The following is a 23,502-nucleotide window of genomic DNA, read 5'->3' on the forward strand; positions in this document are numbered from 1 at the left end:
GGAAAGTGGGTCATCCAGCAGTGACACTACAACCCCAAGTGATTCATCCAGAGACTAACAGAGGGATACGGGGCGCGCGGACAGGGAGTCACTACCCGGGTAACAGCGGCTCCACCCGCCTGGTCCACGCGCGTGCAGGGGGCGGGGCAGCAGGCCAGTCCCGGGGCGGCCCCGCCCCTCGGCCCCGCCCCCTCGGCCCCGCTCCGGCGAGCGGAAGTGACGCACACCCTAAGCCATTTCCGGCCAGCCCGAAACTAGGAAGCAACTTGGAGCCGCCGAGGTGTCCGGCCGCCCCTCTCCGCTGCTCCCGTGCCCCGTGGCCCGGGCCGCGCCGAGCTGTCGGGAGCCCAGGCCATGGGGCAGCCCGGGCCGTCCTCAGTGTGAGGCGCGGGGCCTCCCGCGGGCTCCCCGGACGGGCGGAGGGCGGGCAGGCGGGAGGCGTCGTTCCAGCGGCGGTCCCGGCCGCTGCTGCCCGCCCAGGCTCCCGGCATCATGAACATAGACGTGGAGTTCCACATCCGGCACAACTACCCCTGGAGCAGGCTGCCGGCCAACGTGAGGCAGGTACGGAAGCTGGGGACCCGGTCCCGCCCCGCCGCCACCTGCTCGCGCGCCTCTGGGCTCACTCCCGGCCTTGCCCCTGCTAAGGGTCTGGATTTAACCGATCCCAAACCCGGGTGTTCATTGGAAGGACTGATGCTAAGGCTGAAACTCCAATACTTGGGCCACCTCATGCGACGAGTTGACTCACTGGAAAAGACTCTGATGCTAGGAAAGGTTGGGGGAGGGAGGGGATGGGGACGACAGAGAATGAGATGGCTGGATGGCCTCACCGACTCCGTGGACATGAGTTTGAGTAAACTCCGGGAGTTGGTGATGGACAGGGAGGCCTGGCGTGCTGTGATTCATGGGGTCGCGGAGAGTCGGACACGACTGAGCGACTGAACTGAACTGAACTGAAACCCGCGGGTGGGGAGGGGGTGGCCGTGGGGCCACAAGGGCAGGATGGGGCTGTTGCGAAATGGGATGGAACGGTGTCCGCTGGACTCGCCTGGCTCCTTCGCACGCGGTCTTCGTTTTACCAGGCACTGGGCTAGACACTTTCGAAACAAATTTGAAACACAGCTCCTGATCTTAAGAACTTGGGGGTGGTGGCAAAAGGACGAGAAACTAATGACTGCATTACAGGCTGATAGCTGCTCACACGAACCAGCATCATAGTATAGGGGAGCGCACAGAGGAGGGACTCAGAAACTGTCAATGGAGCATCAGAAGGATGTGTAGGAGAGGCATTTAAAATGGGTTTTAAAAGAAAAATAAGAGATAGCTAGAAAAGAGGGGGATTAAAGATTTTCCAACGAGAGAGAAAGTCATTATGAAAAGCTTAGATGACTGAAAGCGTACTTTCACGATCTGGAGGTGGGGCTTGGTTAGTAGTGCTTGGGAGTGGGAGCTGTCAGGGCCGGATTTTGAAGAGGTTTCATACTTTCTTTTGTTGGACTTTATAGCCTCCCGACGAGGTGGGTTTATTAGAGATGTTGCAGCAAGAGAGTGACAAGGAGGTTTGGTCTATTTTTCCCTCAGAAGTAGTTCTCAAATGCTGGAGTGTCATTTTCACTTAGTTTTCCAGATATCTATTGAACACCTACTATGTACTATGCCTCGTTTTAGGTGCGGGTAATTTGCAGCAGTCAACACAAGAAAGCCCTGTCTTCATGGAGCTTACATTTTAGAAAAGAAAGACGTAAACAAATGAATAAATACATGATATGGCGAGTGGTGGTGAAGCTTTTGAAGGGAGTGATGAGTGCTGTATAGAAGGCACTGTTTTTCTCTGGTCATTGGTTGACCTTCAAGTTCCTACCATTTTACTTGGTTGGGAGTGAAATTTTGTCTTCCATTGGTTCTGAACACTGGCATATTTGGAGGGTTTGGGATGGTGGTGGTGATGTTATAAAGATTGTTACTTTGCCTTCTCTCTCAGCTTGGGGTCTTAGTTCCAGGAAATGAATAATTTAAGGTTCTGGCAGTGTATCACGTGGCAGAGAAAATGCTTTCACTTCAAGATACTAAAAACACAAGAAAGTGGAAAGATAAATTTAAGGAACTCTGATTTCTTGGGTGGTAGTGGCTGCCCTTGTGACATTAATCTTGAACAGGAAGAAGAAAGCTCTAAACCTGGAGGAGTAAGTTTTTCTTGTTAAGCTTCAATGAGGGCCTTAATGGACACTTTCTGTTTTTAGAATTTTGTGGCATATGGCAAGACAACTGGAAGAACCAGTAATCCTTTGTTTCCATGTTTACTCTTCCTTTAACAAAAATAAATGTAGCTTAATAGGCAAGAGCTGGATGATTCCATTATGTCCAACAGAAATAATCGATCTTAATTAGTGTTGGCAAAGTTTTCTAAACCTTAGTCACAACTATTAAAAATAATCTCCAAACTGTTATAATCTGGTACAAACATGACATTAAATTAAAACTTTTGGTAACAAAAAATTAAAAGAATTGATGTTTTAGCTTAGGATAAGCTTCCACTTGTCGAAGGTGTTGCAAAACACCTCTGCACAAGTTACTTCATGGACTTCCTCTTGCTCTGTTTTCCTAGGTCAGGCTCTGCCTTGATTTACTACATCAGCTTTCTCTCTGGTCTCCTCCCTCCTGTCCATTCCTCATACTGTATTGGGGTGCTGCTGCTGCTGCTAAGTCACTTCAGTCGTGTCCGACTCTGTGTGACCCCATAGACGGCAGCCCACCAGGCTCCCCCGTCCCTGGGATTCTCCAGGCAAGAACACTGGAGTGGGTTGCCATTTCCTTCTCCAATGTGTGAAAGTGAAAAGTGAAAGTGAAGTCGCTCAGTCATGTCTGACCCTTAGCGACCCCACGGACTGCAGCCTACCAGGCTCCTCCATCCATGGGATTTTCCAGGCAAGAGTACTGGAGTGGCTTGCCATTGCCTTCTCCGGTACTGGGGTGAGGTTTCTAAAATGCAGACCCAACCCTTTTACCGCTGTCTCCATAGATTACTTGTTGCTTCTTGAATCCAGATGTTCACTTCTCCAGGAAGGTTTCCCTGACCTAAATCTGAAGTAGTTGACCTCCAGCACTGTATTTCTTGTCTATAGGGCTGTAGTTGTCTTCCAGTAAATATTTTTGGAGTGAAGGAATGATAGCATCAGTTTGAGATTTTCTTTTTTCCTGGAGCTTAAAGCTCAGTCTGTTTAAAAGTGGGGAATAGTCCTTGTGTGAAAGAATTTGGGTGTTGTTTTTTTTTTTATGTTAACAGATACTAAGTACTTTGATAAGAGTTTCCAGTAAGTTTTGAGGCGTTTAATTTGGAAGTGAATCATTTCTGAAAGCTGGGGGAAGGTGATTCAGATTTTTTTTTTAATGTATTAAATTTTTTATATATAAATAAGGTGAAAGGTTTTTTTTTACTTGGTATGAGCTATACTAGACTTCCAAGAATATATTAAAAAGTTGTGGATCACACCATTGTTTGAGGATTTGGCGGGGGGATTTTTGAGGATTTGAGGATTACTGGTAAAGCTATAAGTTTACCAGTATTCATTGTTCAAAACAATTCATAGTTGTTTTATTTGAAGGGAGATTTTTATGATGTGGTTCTGTGTGATCCAAGGAGGGTCAATTAAAAAAATTACTATGTACTTCTTTGAGGGGGCTGCATATTGGGACAGGATTTATGGAGCAAAAGCTTTAGGAAAAAATGCTTTATGTTAATCTGATGCACAGTGGATGTTTCGCAGCGAGTTTCTGTGGCACTCCATCTGTTACAGTTCCTTTTATACTCAGCCCAGCTTCATTTGTCAGACCTGGTTGGAATTTCTGCAGGGTCAGCACTGCCTCAGAGTAAAATGACCTTTCTTTAGTTGCCTCCTATAGAGGCAACAGTGTTTTAAAATGTGAATGGTGGGAAATTTGGGGTAGGAGTGGAAGAGAGGTAAAGAATCTTTGTGAACAAAGCAGTTAATATTTTATGTACCAGGGTGGTGAAGAATAGAATCAGCTTTTCTTTTAATGTAGTTTTTAGTTATTTGTGCGTGCACACATGTATTGATCAGAACCAGTCATTACTTAATGACTATGGCAAAGACTTAGATGTTTAATAGCTCTGTTCTCTAATTAGCTTACAAATAACAGGGCCCTTATATTTCGTGTAAGTGGTTTGATTTACACTTTTTATCCTGGAGTTAACCAGGAACAGAATTTTAAAGGAAGAAAATAGTTGTAAGTTAGGATAAATTAAGGGACTTATTTTGAAACAGAAGAGCAAATCCTCAAGTTTGAGAGTTGCTAAGATTTTAGCAGATTGTGTGCTGTGTTGAGTGAGTGTGTAGTGTGTGTGTATGTGTGTTTTGTGTTCCTTGAGAAAGAGACTTTTATTTGGCAGTAGAGCTAGAGGAGATCCTTTAAAAGTTTTACAGAAAGCCTGATATTTTGAATCCCCTAGATATCTTGAGTCCTGAGCTTGGCTTTGGGGCTGCATCAGAGATGGGAGAGCAGTTTCTCTGTTAAATAAACTTTTAACTTCTAACTACTTGTAATGTTAAAGTGGATGAAAAGAATGTAAGCACATACATTTCAGCATTTTAGTTTTCTCACATTATGTCCCTTTTTTCTTAAAATGGTACCCACCAATAGTTCCAGTTAGATGTGTTTCATCTGTCTTATGAAGATGGCCTTAAATGAAAGTATGTATGTGGACATTTACCTTGGCTCTCAAAAACCTACAAGTAAGAAGTATAGTAACTGAATCCTCTGATCTTTTCTGTCATTAATCTCTTCAGTTCAGTAGCTCAGTCGTGTCCTACTCTTTGTGACCCCATGGATTGCACCACACCAGGCCTCCCTGTCCATCACCAGCTCCCGGAATTTACTCAAACCCATGTCGGTTGAGTCGGTGATGTCATCCAACCATCTCCTCCTCTGTCGTCCCCTTCTCCGCCTGCCTTCAATCTTTCTCAGCATCAGGGTCTTTTCCAATGATTCAGTTCTTTGCATCCGGTGGCCAAAGTATTGGAGTTTCAGCTTCAGCATCAGTTCTTCCAATGAATATTCCATTAATCTCTTAAGATGTTTTTTATAGTATGTTGGAAAGATCATGGCTAATAATTAGAAGGGGGATAGCAGTCACATATTAAATGTAGTTTATGGTCTCACATTGAATGTAATGTTTAATCAGACCAGCTTACACTTTGCTTTCATGAAAACCAATTTTGAACTTAAAACACTTAAGTTCACAGCTAGAAAGTATTTTGCTCATTAAAAAATATATTGGAAATTTAGACATCTCTATTTTCTAGAGTTGTCTAAATGTTTTCTAATGAGACCATTAGATGATGTTTTTAAGAAATAATCTTATTTAGAGGTACATTTGAAATATACATTCCTCAGAAATCTTAATTTTTAATAATCATAGCCTTCAACTGTAAGTAATTATCAGACAGGGATCTGTTCTTAGTGTCCATTCTTAAATTTTAAAAAATGTAGGTGAAAGAAATCATCCATCCCCATTCACACAAGTTGGAAACCGGCAAGAAGGAAATTTTTTATTAGTAAAATTTAGTTTTTTGTTAAGTGCAATTATGCTCTCTGACTGCTCTTTTTATATATATATATATATATATATAATACTTTAGATAGCATCAGTAAATCCTTTTAGAAAGGCAGACTGAAGGTAAGCACACTGGTTTTTTTGCTCTAATACCACTGCAGAAAAGTTTGTATGATAAAATTTAAGAAAACCTTTACTCAGTTCTTGAACTTAGAGATTCCAGGATAAAATTGGGGGGCATGGTATTGAAATTTTAAGGAGGGAAAGTACTGTTGGTTAAGTTATTTAAAATCTATTTGAATTTTTTTTTTTAGAGTCTTGGAAATTCACAGAGAGAATATGAGAAGCAGGTTGTCCTATACAGTATTCGAAATCAGTTACGCTATAGAAATAACTTAGGTAAGTAGAGCCATTTTTACATTGAGATAGAATTGACTGTTAATAAGTTATCATTTTCATAAATCTCTCCTGTCTTTTCACCGTATTTCATAGTACTGAAATCGTTCATGTACAGACTTTATGAAATTCTATAATGACCCATTACACCTAACAATAATTTGCATTAGCAAGTAGATTTTTCCTTCTAATTCCAATGAAAATGATTTTTTAGAGTCTTCTTTATAGATTTATTTTACCTACAGAGTACTAATTTGATTCACATGTCTTCTTTTTTACTTTATGTGAGAAAATATGCCAGAAAGAATTACATTTCTTTTTGATTTTTGGCTTTGAGTTTTTTGTTTTGTTTTCTATAAATTTTCCAAGTAATGTAACTTTATGAAGCCTCTTTCTATAATAATTGGAACAAATTTTAAACAATTAGCTCCATTTTTTTTTAACTTCTCTTCTGTAATGTTTGCCTTTTATGTGTCAGATTATTCTGTTGCCCTGCTGATCTTCCTTTCCATTTGTTACTCTTATTTTAAACATAGTATTTCAGAGAGAGGTTTTCTATGTGAAGTGTGTATTCTGTGGAACTCAGGGGTCTTTTTGCATTTAAAGCACAGAGACCAGCAAATAATTTTTTAAAAATAGACTTGATTTCATGGAAAGCTGCCATTCAGATTGGCTGTTTTGTAAAGTATCATAGTAAGGGATTGGATGGTGTATAGCTAATGTTTTGGTGGGGGAGACATTCCATGCTCTCTTTCTTTGCTTTTTGATTTATTAAGAATTACTTTTGTACTTATGTGTCCCATTATACATTTTATTTATATTCTCTGAAGTCTGTTTCTTGTGTTATAATTGTTTCCTTGTTCCAGCTTAGGTTGTTTTATTTGTTCTCTTCCAGTTTACATATTTTTATTTTTAATTAATACTAGCTTGTAAAGAATTTAACATTGTATTTACAATACTAACTTGTAAAGAATTTAGCATTGCGTTTACTAGTAAGACGTAAATAAAATGAGAATTCCCCTCTGTCTCCCAGTTAAGCATGTCAAGAAAGATGAACGCAAGTACTATGAGGAGCTGTTGAAGTACAGTCGGGATCACCTCATGCTGTACCCTTACCATTTGTCAGACATCATGGTGAAAGGCCTGAGGATAACACCCTTCTCATATTATACTGGGATCATGGAGGTGAGTTTACAGGATATATGAATCTAGGGGAGGGATGAGCCTTCATGTCACAGACGCTTTGTGGATGATGACCAGCTCTGTGGCACCCCGCCACAGTGGACATTGTTTCTGAATTGATAGTGTAAAAAGGACAGTTGTTTGCAAGGTAACTGTTGCACTACACGTGGTTGTCCTTCGCAGTGTTTTCACAGTGGGAAAGTATCTATTCTTATTCTGTGTTCTTGAAGATGTTGTTGACCCCTTGTGCTCTTGTAGGTTAATCAGTCATTTATGTTAGCACAGTTTATATAAAATTAATTGATTTTAATACATGGTTAAGGTTGAAAATGTGGCTGACAGAATTGGACGTTAAGCTCAATATATATTTAGCTATTTGCGAACTGTAGAAAGAATCATTGATGATATAGACTCAACATTATATAATGCATGTGTCAGAAGAATAGAAATATATTACTGATCCTGGCTGCTGATCTTTCTGTGATTATTAACTTTTAGATGTTAGCCTTTTTCTAAAGGCAGTGTTTAGACTTGTGTTGAATAACCTTAAGAACTAGTTTATATACTGCTTCTAAGGGAGCTTTATATAAAGATGGGCAGTATTTATCTGGTATTCATTGGTGATTTAATTCTGTTTGAGTGCTGCTATTCTGGGCTCACTGGCCCCTTGAAGAGCAGAGGGCACATAGAACTGAAGAAGCTGGGTGCCTGCAGGATAAGGCTGCCTTCACAGGAGCTCCCTCTGCCTGTCTTCTTAAGCCCCCTTTTCAAGGCACTGCTGCCGCCCCATGTCTCCTGTGTGTCCCTGTTTTGGAGGAAATACAAAGTAAAGGTTGAGGCCTGGCAGCTGAGTTTCTGTCAGTCCCTTTCCCTGGAACCAGTGCAGCATAAAGAAGGTGGCAGCTGAGCAGTATGTAGAATAGTTGTTGCTGTCTGATTATTATCCTGGTGTTTGTCCACAGGTTTGGGGGAGATAACAGCGAGATTTTGTCCCAGTTTCCAGCTTTCAGTTGCATCCATATGCTTGCTATTCTCTGGTTTCTGTTCTTAAACCATTGGGTATAACTCCTGGGTTGAAAATGGGTCTTATCCCCACAGTAAACAGCTTTTATTACTGGAGAAACAGATGAGGGTTGGAAGAAGCTGGATACTGACTGTGTCTGTGTTGCTGGTTGCAACTTGGAGGAGCAAAGACTACTTAGTGGTTAGGTCTTTGTTGGCAGTGCTGTGACCCACTGTCAGGCCTTCTCTTGGGATTCTCTCTTGCCCTGGGGTAGGAGTCTAGGATCAGGTTTGAAGTGTGGAGACCCTGCAACCCTCAGCTCAAAGGGAAGTAGTCCTTGCATAGCCTCTGCAGGGCAGAGGTTGCAGGGCAACTGTCTGGGCTTCATAGCTCTGTGAGGAACCCAGACCTGAAAGCCTGACCTTCAGTTATTAGACAAGAGACCACGTGGTATGTGCCACTCTGTGATATGTGTGGCCTGGACATTTTGCATGTAACATTTACTTTTTTTTTTTCTTTTTAAAAGGACATTATGAACAGTGAGAAAAGTTATGATTCACTGCCCAATTTCACCGCTGCTGACTGTAAGTATTACTCTGAGCCAGGTAACAGTTAGTGTCTTTGCATGTGTGTGCTCTTGTCTGTGTTGTAATATGTGCATTTTAACATGAAAAATGAGAACATAAGCAAGATTATTGATAATTTTATCAGGTGGTATAAGTCAAGTATGAGATTTAGTTTTAAATGTCTAAGAGAGGGATATTTTGGAGTGGCAGAATCAGACAAATGGGACTAGTTTCTTTCTAGAGAGTGAAGTTCCTTTTCAAACTTGGGCTGTGGTGTGTACTAAATGAGGAAGAAAATTCACTCACAGTATTTTTGCAGCACAGTACATGGCTTTTACTAACAAAATTCGCTGCTTTTTTTCATTATACTTATGAAGCGTGTCTATTTGAAATGGACAGTTCTGTTGTGCTAAGAAGAAACTTTTGCTGAGAAGTACATTTTGACTTCGTGGAATTGGGAGGACTTCTGCTTTTAAAAAATTTTCTCATTTAGCATTGTCAAAAGTGTCAGCAAGAATTTATCTCTCCCAATTGGTTTTCTTTTGTATTTCGTTTGAAGACTTCTTTTTAACTTGATCCTAATTGTCAGTAATAATCAAAAGAGGAACGAAAGTCAAAGATTTTTTCCTAGTAGACTGTGTGTGTACTGACTTTTCAAGATGTATTAAGTGATTTTAAAAGAAAGACTCTTTCTTCTAGGTCTGAGGCTTCTTGGCATAGGAAGAAACCAATACATTGATCTGATGAATCAGTGCAGGTCATCAAAAGTAAGCTAGTTCTTTCTCTTTCTCATTTCTTGTCCCTCTTACCACAGTCTTGTTAAATTTTTAAGTAGTAGAAATAATGAATTGTGATTTCTTGGATCAAATAAAGTATGCTTAATACAGAAATAATACAAAAACAACTCATCAGTATCTCTGGGTTATAGCTTAAGTGCTTATTGAATTTAAAATGTTTAAGGCATAGGACGCTTCATTTATTTTTAAAAATCTGCTCCATTGATCTCACCTGTCATTCCACTCCCAGGGTACAGTTTATGAGTGAAATTGATACACATTTTCACATGGGTTTCTTTTGAATATCTGGATTTAGATTCAGAATTAATGATAGTATTTTGAAGTAATTTATTTTGAAATCATTTACGAATGACTTTCTCCATTCAGTATATCTAAAATACCTTAGATTTTAAAATGTGAGAATTTTAAAAGGTATTTAGCCTGTTAGAAATAATCTTGTTATAGTGTGAGTAATAAAAAAGAAAACAGTAATTTTAGGTTGATTGCAAATTCTCATATATTTGAACCATTGCAGAAATTTTTCAGAAGGAAAACGGCACGTGATCTTTTACCGGTAAAGCCAGTGGAAATTGCCATAGAGGCCTGGTGGGTGGTGCAGGCCGCATATATCACAGAAGATGACATAAAGGTAGGTATCTTTAAAAATTAAGCATTTTTATTTAAAAAATTATATTTAACTATAGTTGCAGAACTTTTTTTAAAACGTGACACTATTTGGTGTTCCTGAAGGAAATTAAACTTAAATTCAAAATTGTAAATGATCTCAGTAGATGAGAATATTGGTAAGTTTGGAAAATACTCTTCATTAATGAGGGAGATTTGATGTGGTTCTTATAGGGTCATCTGGGGATTTAATTAGATGGATGTTTCATGTACAGTTGACGTGATGCCGCAACTCCCAGCAGTAACATTGATAACACTTTTTGAGCGCTTGGTGTGTGCTCGGGGTGCCAGGCACTGTTCCAAGTGCTTTTTATAGTGTCACATTTGATTCTCATAACAACCCCAATGGTGCGGGGTTGTTTGTAGCCTATTTCACATGTGAGGAAAGTGAACACAGAGAAGTGAAGTAATGACTCCAGTCACAGTGGAGTAAAGTCCAGGGTTTTAAATCGGACAGTTTGCTGTGCTCTTAAATCACTGTTGAAATGCTGTACTCAAGTGTTAGATGCTTGATAGAGCACTAAGGTCAAGATCAAGGGAAATGCTATTTGCAGTGGTCAGACCACATTTGTTACAAGCTGTATACATTTAAGAAGAGATGTTGATTTAGAGGAAGGAGGTGGAGCAGTAGATGAGGTGCCTAGAGACCAGTCATACCCCTGGGCTGAAGGAATTAAGTGAGCATGTGGACTTCTTTTTAATTTGCATTTTATTTTACTTCCAAGGACAGAATAAATCCAGTGAGAGCAAGGCTTAGAAATTCTGCTTCAGTGCATTTACTTTTAATTAAGATATCAGACTGTTTCATAAGATAGTAATCTTGTCACTGATAATAATCCTGTGGCATGTGAATTAACTTTTGATTTGAAAGCTTCAGAATCAGTATGTGGATCAGATTCCAATTCAAAAACGGTGAATAAATATTAGTATTTATTAGTGAACATGTTACTTATCAGCAAGTATTAGTACTTAAAATTACTTTGTTTTGTGAGTTCCGTTGGTAGCATACTTTGGCACCTTAATTGATGGTTATGTGCATAGCCTTTTCTGTTTGAATTCTAGAGTAAAGAATGAATATAACAGGTAGTTCATATAATTAATGACATATAATCCTTGGTTTAAACGTAAATAGATTTGAGGAGACTTATCAGTTAGTTAATTTGGACAGCACTTAATTGAAAATATTTTGCTTTTCCTAGATATGCACTTTGCCTGAGAAATGCGCTATTGATAAGATCATTGATGCAGGCCCTCAACTCTCTGGATCACTAGATTACAATGTAGTCCATAGTAAGTGGTTAGTAGAAATGGTCTTCTGTCAACATAAAAACTTATTTTAAGCCATCAACAATTAGTAGCAATTCTTTATCAATTAGATAAGAATAGTAATATTTCCTCAGGAAGGTGTGGTATTATTTAAAATGTGACCTTTGTCCATTGTTTTCCAGTGTGTCTGTAATTAGTCACATAGACTATAAATTTATGTGAATGAATCATAAGAAAAATTTTGCAGTTCTGAGCATTTGAGGGAAACCAAGATTTTGAAAGCTCTGATAATAATGTTTTTCTTCTGTCTTTTTTTCACATACCATTAAGTTGTAAGAATCTTTATGGAAAATCAAGAATAAAGTTTTTATTTTATTTTTTTAACTGCTAATGTTTACTGTTTCATCTAAAACAAGATACTTTTGCTTCTGTAGGTTTATATAACAAAGGATTTGTTTATCTGGATGTACCAATATCTGATGACAGTTGTATAGCAGGTGAGTATGTGGTAATATTTCTCAATGTTTTTTGAATGGCTGCTAGGTGCTGGGCACTGTGTATCACCCTAATAAGTTAGACACACATCATCCTGGGATCTTTGTGTTAGAATTTCTCAAAGAAAACCATTTCTTCCTCATTACGTTACAGCACATTGTGGTGACTTTAGTTAAATTCCTTCTTTTTATTTTTATCTTATGGTGGTGTAAACACTGTGTTAAAATAGAAATCCAAGGTAAATTTCTTAAAATCCTAAATCAAATCTGTCTTTATACATGTATGTCACCTTTTAAACCTTGTTCACTGCGTCAGTTTCTCCATGTATTCAGTAACATCACAGAATTGCATGTTGTTCATTTTTACCAGACATACCTGTGTCTTATTTTTTCATGTAATGACCGTCTTTTTTGGCTTATCTCTTCCTCCCTTCTTCACTCCCTCCCCAAGTCAAATCAGTATTAAGACCCTTGTATTAATACGAGGAAGTTTGGGGCTTCCCAAGTGGCTTAGTGGTAAAAAATCCTCCTGCCAGTGCAAGAGACACAGGTTTGATTGGAGAAGGAAATGGTAACCTGCTCCAGTATTCTTGCCTGGGAAATCCCATGGACAGAGGAGCCTGGTGGGCTACAGTCTGTGGGGTTGCAAAAGAGACACCACTTGGCAATAAACAAACGAACAAGAACAACAGTGGTTTCAGTTTACTAAACCATTACTCTGTTGCTGGTTATTTAGATCATTTCCTTCTTTATTTATTTTTGTGATGTGGTTAATATCTTTGAACACAGTAGAGCTTTTTTTCTATAGGTTAGATTTCTTCCCAATTTGTAGAAGCACTTGTTACATTAAGGTTATGTGTTGTAAGTGTGTTTTCGATCATACCTTTTTGCTTGTTTGTGATATCATCTGCATTCTAAGATATTTGTATAATCAAATATATAAAGAGTCAAAAAATTTCGGGAACCTTACTGTTAACTACTGAGTGATAGGGCTTATTACAGAAATACTCCCTCATATCAGGTTGTCATGCTCCAGTGTGTCCTGACCTTTATGTTTTATTTGTGTTTATATGTGTTTATGCCCAGGCCTTCCTTGTCCTTAATTTTTTAAAAAATAATTTTCTTTGCTATTTCCAGGTATTTTTCTTTATTTTTATTAATGTCCTTTTGAGTAGGAAATAATTAGGATTATAAAATACTAAACTTACAACAGAGTATAAAAACATCTGCTTCCGATGCCTGCCCTGAGTTACTCAATTTCTCTCTTGGCCACTACTGCTAAGTTGCCTATATACTCTCTCACAAACATACTATGCACAAATATATATATATCCTTTTTTGTGTGATTTTATTCTTACACAGATGGTGTATCCAACGCATGCTTTGCTTTTTTAACTTAATATATATTGAAGACTATTCTGTATCTCTTTATGTAGAGATAAATAGTTTCTCATTCTTTTTGCCCAATGTAAATTGCATATTTCTAACCTCTTAATGCCTTGGTTTCTTCATCTCTAAGATAAGGTATAGTTTTTAACAACTCTTGATATTAAGAGGATTAAGTGAAATTATATCTATAAAGCAGCTAGTAGTGTAGTCTGGTATTTAGTAAGCATTCAGTAAATTTTGACACTTCTTTTTCACATAGTTGATAGTGTAGTAAAAGAACTAATTATATTAAAGGATGGGATTGCTGAAATATTGCTAAAAAGAAACCTTTGATTCTTGACAGTTCTTGGTTGATTAGAAATATGGGTAGCAGCAAATCGGGAAATGCCGTGAGACAGAGCTGTAACTGGGACAGCCTACCCTGATGTGTGCATTGTGGCTCTTCACAGCGTCTTCATTCTGCTCACTTGTGTTTTGTCTTACAGCTCTCTGTTGGAAATGCTTTCAGGTTTGGGGTGCAGGGAGGTAGTGTTAGGGTCAGAGGACACAGGGACACCAAATCCTCTTGTGATCTAGGCACACATCTTCCCAGAATTCTTTTAAGGAAGTGTGCCCACAGAGGAGACTGGCAAAGGCAAGCGTAGTGCCTCCTCATTATGGTTGGGAAGAGCAGCCTAGTACATTGGAGTAGGGCATCTGGCCCAAAGAGATGGGGAGAAGTGAGTACCAACTGCCAGGTGGAGAGTAGTGACTGGGCAGCCTCTTGTGCGGACAAAGGTTTTGACCCTCTTCCCATTAAGGAGGATACAGAATAGAAACCCCCAAAGAGCAAATTACATCAGTGATAAACGTGGCAGTCACACATATGGGTTTCCCCTTTTGTCAGGATGGAGCGGGGATGATGGGATGAAGGGCAGCGAGTTGATACTTTTTGTCCCCCTGGTTTTGTATAGCATGGCAGCTTGCAGCCCTTGTTTCTCTGCTTCAGACCAGGCATCCTGCTGCCTAAGACCGATCAAAAACATACCCTTGGCAGGCTTCCCCATTCTGAAGCAACTACAGTCCCCCTGCCTTTCTACTGAGTCCACGCCTGTAAGCACTTCTCTGCCTGAGTAATGCTGAGCGGTCCCTGGGGGTGAAAGTACTTTTATGGATTTATGCTCTGCCATCAGAGTCCACTATGTGTAGACAGCATTCTGTATAGGACCTTTACTTTGGGAGTTTTAGAAAAACTTGCAGTGGAGTTGATAAAATGAATCAAAGGCTGAATTCATTTCCTAAGTTGGAGGTCTCTTTTTGAATAGTTATTTGAATTAAACTTTCTTCTTTTATAAAATTAAATTGCTAAGAAATGTCTGTTTTGTTTATTTTAGTTCCTCCTCTTGAAGGTTTTGTAATGAATCGAGTGCAAGGTGATTATTTTGAAACTCTGCTTTATAAGATATTTGTGTCAATAGATGAGCATACTAATGTTGCAGAGGTAAGTGTGACAGCATCTTATGAAAGAATTTAGCCTCAAGATTATAAAATAAGTTTGTGTAAAGTAGATAAAATTATTTAATGATATAACTAAAATATTTTAAAAATCCGTTCATGGTTGGATCTTAGACTATTAATATACTTAAGTCACGATTCTTAAGTTACTTCCTGCATATGTATATAGTTGTGATTTGGTTGAATAACTTTATGTGATGACTTTATAGTAAAAGCATTGTAAACAATTGATCTAGAATTTTTTCATTTTAAATGAGAAAATTAAAACTAAGTAATTCTAATTAAAGTAGCTCAAGTAATTATAATTCACACTAAGTTGTTAGGGTCACTACCTGGATTTGTACTACTCTAAATGTCTTAAAGATATGGAAAGAAGAAAATTCTGCTTACCAAATTTATTTATTTAGTATTTCCATGATTAATAATTTAACTTTTGCTCATGATGGATAGGTTATCTATAACTGTTTATGATGATATACTGATAATTCTTAGGGTGTAAAATAATTTTTAATTTTATTGTCCAGCTTGCAAATGTTCTTGAGATAGACCTGTCTCTGGTTAAGGTATGTAATTTTCCTACTCTTTTTCACTCATGTTACGAGCACTGAATGGATTATAGATCTTTGTCTTGATACTGAGAAGCGGAAGCAGTGAGATGCTTACAGAGTCAGAGGAAGCAGAGCAGAGCAAGATCAGAACCCTGAAGCAGTATCCCACCCCAGGGAGTGAAAGCTGTCCTCACCCATCTGTGCTCAGCAGGGAGCAGCCTGACCAGTGCCTTGTAATGAAGTCACAGTGTCTTGCGGTGATGTCAGTTAAAGCACCAACTCCCGCTTCTTGGGGGGTGGATCTAGGGAGGGCCAAGCCAGAGGGTTGGCGGCTTTCCCTCTCCTGCGTATGTGGAGATCTTAGGGGAAGACCAGGCCTACTGAAAATGATTTTTTCTGGCTATGGGATGAAAATATTTGAGGATCTCTATAAATGTAGTCCATAATAATGTTTTCTGTCTACAGACATTCTGACATCTGGTTTATTTCAGATACTCGTTTCCTTTATATTCCTTTTAGAATGCTGTGTCAATGTACTGCCGATTGGGGTTTGCCCACAAGAAAGGCCAAGTAATAAATTTGGACCAGCTTCATTCATCGTGGAAGAACGTTCCATCCGTAAACAGATTAAAGTAACTCATTTATTTAGTATGAGAGTTTTTTGTTTTGGGGAAAAGATACAATTTTATGTACAAAATTTTATGTATTCAGCAGATTGAACCCTATATATTAGTGATGTTTAATCTTGTGTGTTTTGGGATTTTTTTTAGAATCTGTTGAAAACTATGACACTTTCCCTAGAGAAAAGCTCATACTATATGTTACATACAAATTTAAAATGTTCTCAGATTCTCTAAAGCCCGTCCATGGGTTTAGTTAAGAACCTTTGCTGTGGGTGCAGAATATTTTAGGGCTCCGTCTCAGTTTGGGGCCGGAATGTAAGAGTGGATTTAGGTGAATGTTTGTAACCTCAGTACTGACTTCAGTGGCTGTTTTTTATACGGTCATCTATGTGGTTTTTCAAAAGTGACTGTTTTCTTCATCAACAGGAGTACTTTAGATCCACAGAAGATGCTCCTGTCGTGGGATGGCGGGGCAAGTAGGAGCCCTGTACAGGAAGCTTCATCGGCTACTGACACGGATACAAACAGTCAAGAAGACCCAGGTTAGTGGTGGCCCAGCTTGAGCCTGTCTGTAAATAAGCCGTGTGTCTGCACATACACTCATAAAGCTAACTCTCCAGGCTTACGGTTAATTTGTGATTTGGGCTGGATTTTCTTCACTCAGTATGTATCTTTGAGTCCTTACCCATATGCTGCTAGATCTCAGGGGCGTAAAATTGATAGGAAATACAATAGTTTTCTTCTAAAAACTGAATCTGCAGAGTGTAAGAGCCACCGCAGCGTGAGAGGCACTGTGGTGTTTGTGGGGAGCAAAGAGGAAGAGCCCTCCTTCTGCCCAGAGGGGTGTAGGCAGCCTTCGTGGAGAAGATGGTGTTGGGGCCGAGAACAACCAAGAGAGCGCCAGCTGGCGCGTGCAGGAAGACCACCGCAGGAAGGCCTCTAGGTACAGAGGGGACAGAGCATAGAGGACGAGGGGCTTGCACGTGGTTGTGTGGGGAGAGGAGAAGGCACAGTCAAGTGGCTGCTGTTCCTGCCCTCGGTAGTTCTGTTCCCTGGACCCGGCGACTTGTCCACAGAGGTTAAGCTCGGTAGTCATTTTGATCTGACAGTGATCAAGTCGTGGTTTATTATTGACTTTCAGAAAGTTTACTGCACAAGTGAATGGCTTAAAAAATTTTTTTCTTTCTCTATGTTGGAAATAAGGTAGAATTGGGACCGCTTATGACTTACAGTATTGCCTATATTATGTACTTTTAATTCTTAAATAAAGTTGAAATGAAATACTTTCTCACTGCAAATGATAAGTAATAAACAGTTTTCATTTACTTGATTTTTATCCCCCCAGCAGACACAGCCAGTATAAACAGTTTGAATCTGTCTACAGGATACACAAAGCGTATCGCGTTCCTTTTTGACTCAACACTTACTGCCTTTTTAATGATGGGAAACCTTTCACCAGTAAGTCAAATTGTTAATTAAATATAAAAAGGTTTAACAGTTCGGTACATAATAACTCAGTGTTGTTAAATCTTTTTTTTAAGTATTAAATTTATTCCTGAAAATGCAGCCAGCTTTGTTTTATATTCTTTAGAGGAGTGTGGCAGCTTTTTAGTGAGGGCTGCTTTTATAATTAGAAAAATCAACTCTATATGCACACTTGAGGTTAAACATATTGGAAAGCATAGTATAAAGATAAGATGCTTAGCATTCAGAGGGAAAGCTAGAACTTATTAATAATAGGCTCAAATAAGGTACATTTCAGTTTTGGTTTTGTTTCTCTATTTCAGAATTTGAAAAGCCATGCAGTCACAATGTTTGAAGTTGGCAAACTCTCAGATGAGTCTCTGGACAGCTTTCTTATTGAACTAGAAAAGGTAAATCTAGATAGCTTATGGGATGTCAGGGTGTTTGGACTCTTTTCTTGCTTGATAAAACATCAGTTGTTGGTTGTGTAGATTTTTGGTATATTCTTGCTCATTCCTACCTCATTCCCACCCTAAAACTGTGGCAGTCATTTAGGTTTAAACATATTGAGTGGATGAATGAATTTTGTGATTTTAAAAGAGTCATTTACCTCACATAAGCTCTTAGGATAATTTGACTTAATGAGGAAATGGGGTACAGAAATCTTAAAGTCTATGTGCAGTTTTTATGCACTTTTCTAAAATAGCCTTTCTTTATTTTTTTCTTTTCATCGTGACTTAAAAAATCTACTCTTAAGCAATTTTTATTTGAAATTTTTTTCCACTTAATCTGGAACAGTATCCCTGGGTATCATATTTATGTCTACTCTCACTGTCCCTTTTAGCATCTTGAAGACTTCAGCCATATTTGTTTTTAACCATCTTCCCCCCCCATGAGTACAGCCTAGTTTTCCTTCATTCTAAATCTAGATCGCCTTTTTGGTGTGTTTCATTCCCTGAGTATTTTATTCTGCGCTCTGTGCTTCTGTAAGCAAGTGGTTTGTGTGCCTAATCTGTTGTTTGATGAATCATTTCGGTACCTTCCTTGCTCTAGTGATGAACTCACGTATGTTTAGAGAATGTTTGGTAATTTTGTACTTCCTTTGTATCTAAAAAAAAAAAAAATAAACCACCATAACATTTTTTCCTTCCCACCTTCTCCATAGGATTTTTACTTTTTTAGTGCCTGAGATGATCCTTGTTATGAATTTGTCTCCTTAACTTTTATCTTTATATTTTCACTGTTTCCTCAGTGTTTTTAATATCTTGTTTAGCCCCATTTCTTATTGTGTATCATCTTTTCCAATAAATTTTTTATATTCCAGCACATTTTAACATGCTTTCCAGCTTTTTATTTTTCTCACCTCAGCTGGTCTTTTACCAAGTACAGCAAATTGGAAGATCTCTTTTACACTATATATATCTGTTTTCTTTTTTACCACATAGACATTCTTGGAAAAGCCCTTTAAGTCTGAAATTTAATTTTTAAAACTAGTTTCTTAGCTATTTTTTAAAAAGCTTCATCTTGATCAAACTTAATTGGCTGATCTTGTTAATGTAATCCAAATATAATTAGTTATTTCCCCCTGTAGACCTGGCCTTCTGCTTTCTCTGCTGCTTCTGGAATGTGTGTGCTTTTACATATTAAATGGGTGACTGACTCAGTGTCAGAAGCGCATGCATTAAAATGTAAACCCGGTGAAGGCAGGAGTTCTGTCCACTCTTCTGTCCTTACATCCTAAAGAGGTCATAGCACAGAACCAGGGACTCGGGGAATCCTTGTTGAGTGATTTAAAGCTGTATGTTCAGCAGTACTGAAGAGCTGTATTGAGTCACATACTCTGTTGTCCCTTGCAGAGTTGTGAACAGGGTGATAAAATAGCGGCACCATTGGTGACCATGGATTAGACTACTTGTCTAGACAAAGCAGAATATACAGATCTTAGAGTTTTTTGAGCACCCTGTTTGAATCATATATGGAACATATAATGTTATAATTTGACATGACTTTGTTGCTGAAGTTGTTAGTTTTACTTTTCGGGGTAATTTCTGTCACCTTCCAAAGTATAATCGAATGGAAGCTCAGCCAAGATTGAGGTTAATATGTGTTTCAGTATTGCCTGGACAAATTTCTGACTGGCTCATTTTTCAGTTCAGTTCAGTTGTGACTGACTCTTTGTGACCCCGTGGCCTGTAGCATGCCAGGCTTCCCTGTTCATCACCAACTCCTGGAGCCTGCTCAAACGCTGCCCATTGAGTCGGTGATGCCATCCAACCATCTCATCCTCTGTCGTCCCCTTCTCCTCCTGCCTTCCATCTTTCCCAGCATCAGGGTCTTTTCCAATGAGCCAGCTCTTCACATCAGGTGGCCAAAGTATTGATGTTTCAGCTTCAGCATCAGTCCTTCCAATGAATGTTCAGGATTGATTTCCTTTAGGATGGACTGGTTGAATCTCCTTGCAGTCCAAGGGACTCTCAAGAATCTTCTCCAGCACCACAGTTCAAAAGCAGCAATTCTTTGGTGCTTGGCTTTCTTTACAGTCCAACTCTCACGTCCGTACATGACTGCTGGAAAAGCCATAGCTTTGACTACACGGACCTTTGTTGGCAAAGTAATGTCTCTACTTTTCAATGTGCTGTCTAGGTTGGGCATAGCTTTTTTTCCATGGAGCAAGCAGAAAACTAATTTCACAGTATGAAAAGACTGATTTTTAATAATGTCTAAATATTTCTACTTTATGGTTATAAACCAGCATGAATGGCTTGGGAGTGGTTTTCGTTGCAACCCGTACGTTCTCTTGTTTCAGGTTCAGAGCACTGGTGAAGGGGAAGCACAGAGGTACTTTGACCATGCGCTCACTCTGAGGAACACAATACTGTTTCTGCGTCATAATAAAGATCTAGTTGCTCAGACTTCACAGCCAGACCAACCCAGTTATGGTACGCTAAATATACTCGATTTTGAAGACATGATCCTATGAAACTTCTTTCTAAGAAATTAACAAGTCATGCTCACTTATTTAATCACCACTTATTTTAAAAACATTTCTTGTTCTGTGAATTTCTTTGCTCGTCAGCCGTTTCTTAGATTACTTTCTCTCCTCTCTTGGGTGCCGCTGACATTTGTAGTATCTAAATGTTTTTAGCTGTCTGCAAGAAAAGTGGGAGTGTTAATTTGTTTAAGTAGCTGCATGGGATGTAGGCATTTGTAGATGTCTATCTACAGATGTGAAACAGGCATCTGTTTTGAGAGGTGGACACAACGACAAAATTTATTTAGGAAGCATGAAGCATCAAGAATGAAGAATTCATTTTATAAAGATAAGAAACAGGGCCTTTGTGTTCAAATGCTGCTGTAGTATTTACTGAAGTATTTTACTTGCTGCCTTGGTGTGCCTTCTCAGTTTTGTGATAGAAAGGGGTTCCCAGACTTCAGTTGAGTTGATGTAGTAGCTCCTGAATTGAGGAGTGGCCCCAGAAATGTGCTTTTACAAAGATGCAGCAGCTTGGGCACCAGTGTAAGAACATCCCACTGTGAATGTAATCGCATCCCGTAGTCCTTGGACATTCATGGGAGTTGCCTTTTGGGGGCCTTGTGAATTCTGGCACCACTGTCACATTTGATTTCACGCATTCTTTCATTTACCTCAAAGTTCTATTTTCTGGCCAAGAACCATCAGTTTCTTAGTCATATCCATTTTCATTCTACTTCTTTCACCAAGCATCTGGCTTTCTTTTCAGCTCAGCTAAAAACGTTTAGGATGGAATCATTTGTTACTTCACAAGAGTTGTTGCACAGGGAAGAACAAAAACTCTAGGTAGTTCAGCTGAGTGAGGCTAGACACTCAATACCTGGTGACCCACTGCTTCAGCTTTAGAGTGTTTGGTTCAGAGTTATGCTTTAACAGAATTATAAATGATTCCATGCTGGAGGTTATTCATAAACAGTTGAAACTGAGTATTAAGTCACCAAATACCAAGAGACTAAAGCTCTTTTTGATAAGCGTTTGTTGATAGTAATCATTTTTTGGTTACCAAATATTAAATCATGTGACCTAGCAGTGAATGCCAACAATCTTAAATATATCTCTGGATACACAAACCCTGGGATTTCTTGGACTTTTTAGTGATTTTCAGAGATAATGGGTTAGAATATTTTAAGTGTCCTACTGCCCATCATAGAATCCAAGAATGTTACAGAGTGCTAGTGACCAGCCAGGGGTAACTCATTTTATAAAGAAATTCAAGCTTTTCTTTGTTAAATCTCCTGTGCATTTAGTCATTAAAGCTCATATGATTAGTAAATGGAAGAGCTGGGGCTTGAATCCACGTCTCTTGAATATTTTCCATTTAACACGAAGGTTTTTATTGATTTATTCATGAACAGTCTATTGCTTAATGGGTTGGGTTAAACTTTTTCACATGCATAATGAATAATCTATGTATCATCAACAAAATGGTAAACCTAAACTTATTCTGTGTGAAAGTAGAGTATAATTTTAACGTTTAAAGTAGATTTAGTAGTTGACTGTTTCTGGAGCTTTGATTGCTTAGAATAACTGACGTGCCTCCAAAGTTAAAATGTAAGTAACTCCTCCCTCCCCTTGAGACCAGATTGGCAATTGTTTATGAAGTTTCATTCTTCTAACCAGCCTTTCTTAACTGGGACTCCTCATTAGAACCACAGAAGATGATTTCAGTGACTCTTTTCAATTTTTCTAATAATGATGTATAACTAGTACCATTTTAGATTCATAGAAAAGAAGGCCATTCATTCCAGATAAAGAATTAACTTTTTTTTAGGACATAATAAATACCCTCCATGTTAACAAAGTAGCTTTTTGTAGGTACCAGATGGGTTAACTCAGTCTTACTCCTTTTTAAAGGAGAAGCTCTGTAGTATTGGTGTTTAAGCATCTATTTTTGAATAGAAAGAATTTTCTTTTTATGCCATTAGCAATTTGTAGTTTGAGTATATCATGTCGTACTTGATATTGTAAAGCAAAAAGCCTTGTGATCCTATCATAGAAGCAAAGTTCTGATACTGTGACAGGACTAATTTCTTAGTAATCTTCTGGTTTTAGACAGCTTGAGGCACTGCTTGAAAAATGAAAACAATGTGTGGTCTAACTTAGTAAGATCATAGGCACTCCCCTTATTTGTGAGAGGCCAGACACAAACACCTTCCAGAATCCCTTTGCCTTGTATGCCGTTAGCTGGATTGATTGTCCCCCCGATCATGCAGAACAAAACTCTTGCTGAACAAACTATGCTTAAGCATCTGTCCTTGTGATATTAGTGAATTTTGACCACCCAGTTAGTGTTTTCTGATTTCTACATTGTGTAGTCCACTGTTATTCCCCCCACGACTAATAAGCGATCTGTAGGGGAGACACTTTAAGACCATGCATATATCCTACTCTATCAGTGTTTCCTCCTAGATTTAGCATTCTCTGTTGATCCTTGTCTGAACCATTCTTTACTGTGATGGCTGCGAATTGATCTTTTTTCCTCCCAACTCCACCATTTCTTCCTCATTTAACATTTGGGACAAGTTTTCTCTTATATTCTCAGTATGGATTTATCAGTTTTTAATTTTTCAATGATTTATAACCAGTCATTATTGTCTCATTTTTTTGCTACTGTTGTCTCAGATTTGGCCCATGGACTCCTCTTGTCGTGCTCTGCCTCTATCTTTTTTTAATTTGGTGGGGAGTAAGTCCTTAGTTTCTGACAAAGCTATCTTACTTTGTGTTTCTGCTCCAGCCTTGGAATCAGCCTCCTCCTCTGGTTTCTTTTAGTGGTGAATGGTATGAAAGACCAGGATCTTGGGTGCCAGTTGTACTCAGGGCTTCTAGGCTCTTTTAGCAAGCCATATCCTTTTTTAGATTCATTTTTGCTTAGAGGGCTCACTTGATCTTCTGAAGGTTCAATGAACTCTTTTTTAGAAGCAATAGCATTGGAAATTTCCAGAAGGATTAAGAGTGGGAACACTTAACATCATTTGCGTGCTGAGCTCATGCTTTATGGACCCCAGTTTAGG

General features: G+C 38.8%; 1 protein-coding gene across 6 annotated transcripts in view; it reads left to right on the plus strand.

The window, feature by feature from the left end:
* The first annotated feature begins 248 nt into the window (after nucleotides 1–248).
* The window catches only part of FAM91A1 (family with sequence similarity 91 member A1), a 43,910-nt gene continuing 20,656 nt past the window's right edge, over nucleotides 249–23,502 (plus strand). For 3 of the 6 annotated variants that reach the window (XM_088844815.1, XM_088844818.1, XM_088844819.1), the window contains exons 1-15: nucleotides 249–564; nucleotides 5,890–5,974; nucleotides 7,005–7,156; nucleotides 8,683–8,740; nucleotides 9,422–9,489; nucleotides 10,034–10,147; nucleotides 11,382–11,472; nucleotides 11,883–11,945; nucleotides 14,705–14,811; nucleotides 15,350–15,388; nucleotides 15,893–16,005; nucleotides 16,423–16,538; nucleotides 17,342–17,454; nucleotides 17,784–17,870; nucleotides 20,267–20,399. In XM_088844815.1, coding sequence (XP_088700941.1) covers nucleotides 493–564; nucleotides 5,890–5,974; nucleotides 7,005–7,156; nucleotides 8,683–8,740; nucleotides 9,422–9,489; nucleotides 10,034–10,147; nucleotides 11,382–11,472; nucleotides 11,883–11,945; nucleotides 14,705–14,811; nucleotides 15,350–15,388; nucleotides 15,893–16,005; nucleotides 16,423–16,538; nucleotides 17,342–17,454; nucleotides 17,784–17,870; nucleotides 20,267–20,399 — 1,411 coding nt within the window. In that variant the 5' untranslated portion in view covers nucleotides 249–492. Of the gene's footprint in view, nucleotides 565–5,889; nucleotides 5,975–7,004; nucleotides 7,157–8,682; nucleotides 8,741–9,421; nucleotides 9,490–10,033; nucleotides 10,148–11,381; nucleotides 11,473–11,882; nucleotides 11,946–14,704; nucleotides 14,812–15,349; nucleotides 15,389–15,892; nucleotides 16,006–16,422; nucleotides 16,539–17,341; nucleotides 17,455–17,783; nucleotides 17,871–20,266; nucleotides 20,400–23,502 lie in introns of those variants that run through there. The other 3 variants (XM_088844816.1, XM_088844817.1, XM_088844820.1) reach the window with 3 other exon arrangements.

Source organism: Moschus berezovskii, chromosome 16 (assembly GCF_049115385.1).
Source record: "Moschus berezovskii isolate FMDL1 chromosome 16, NW_MosBer_1.0, whole genome shotgun sequence".
NCBI classification, from domain to species: Eukaryota; Metazoa; Chordata; class Mammalia; order Artiodactyla; family Moschidae; genus Moschus; species Moschus berezovskii.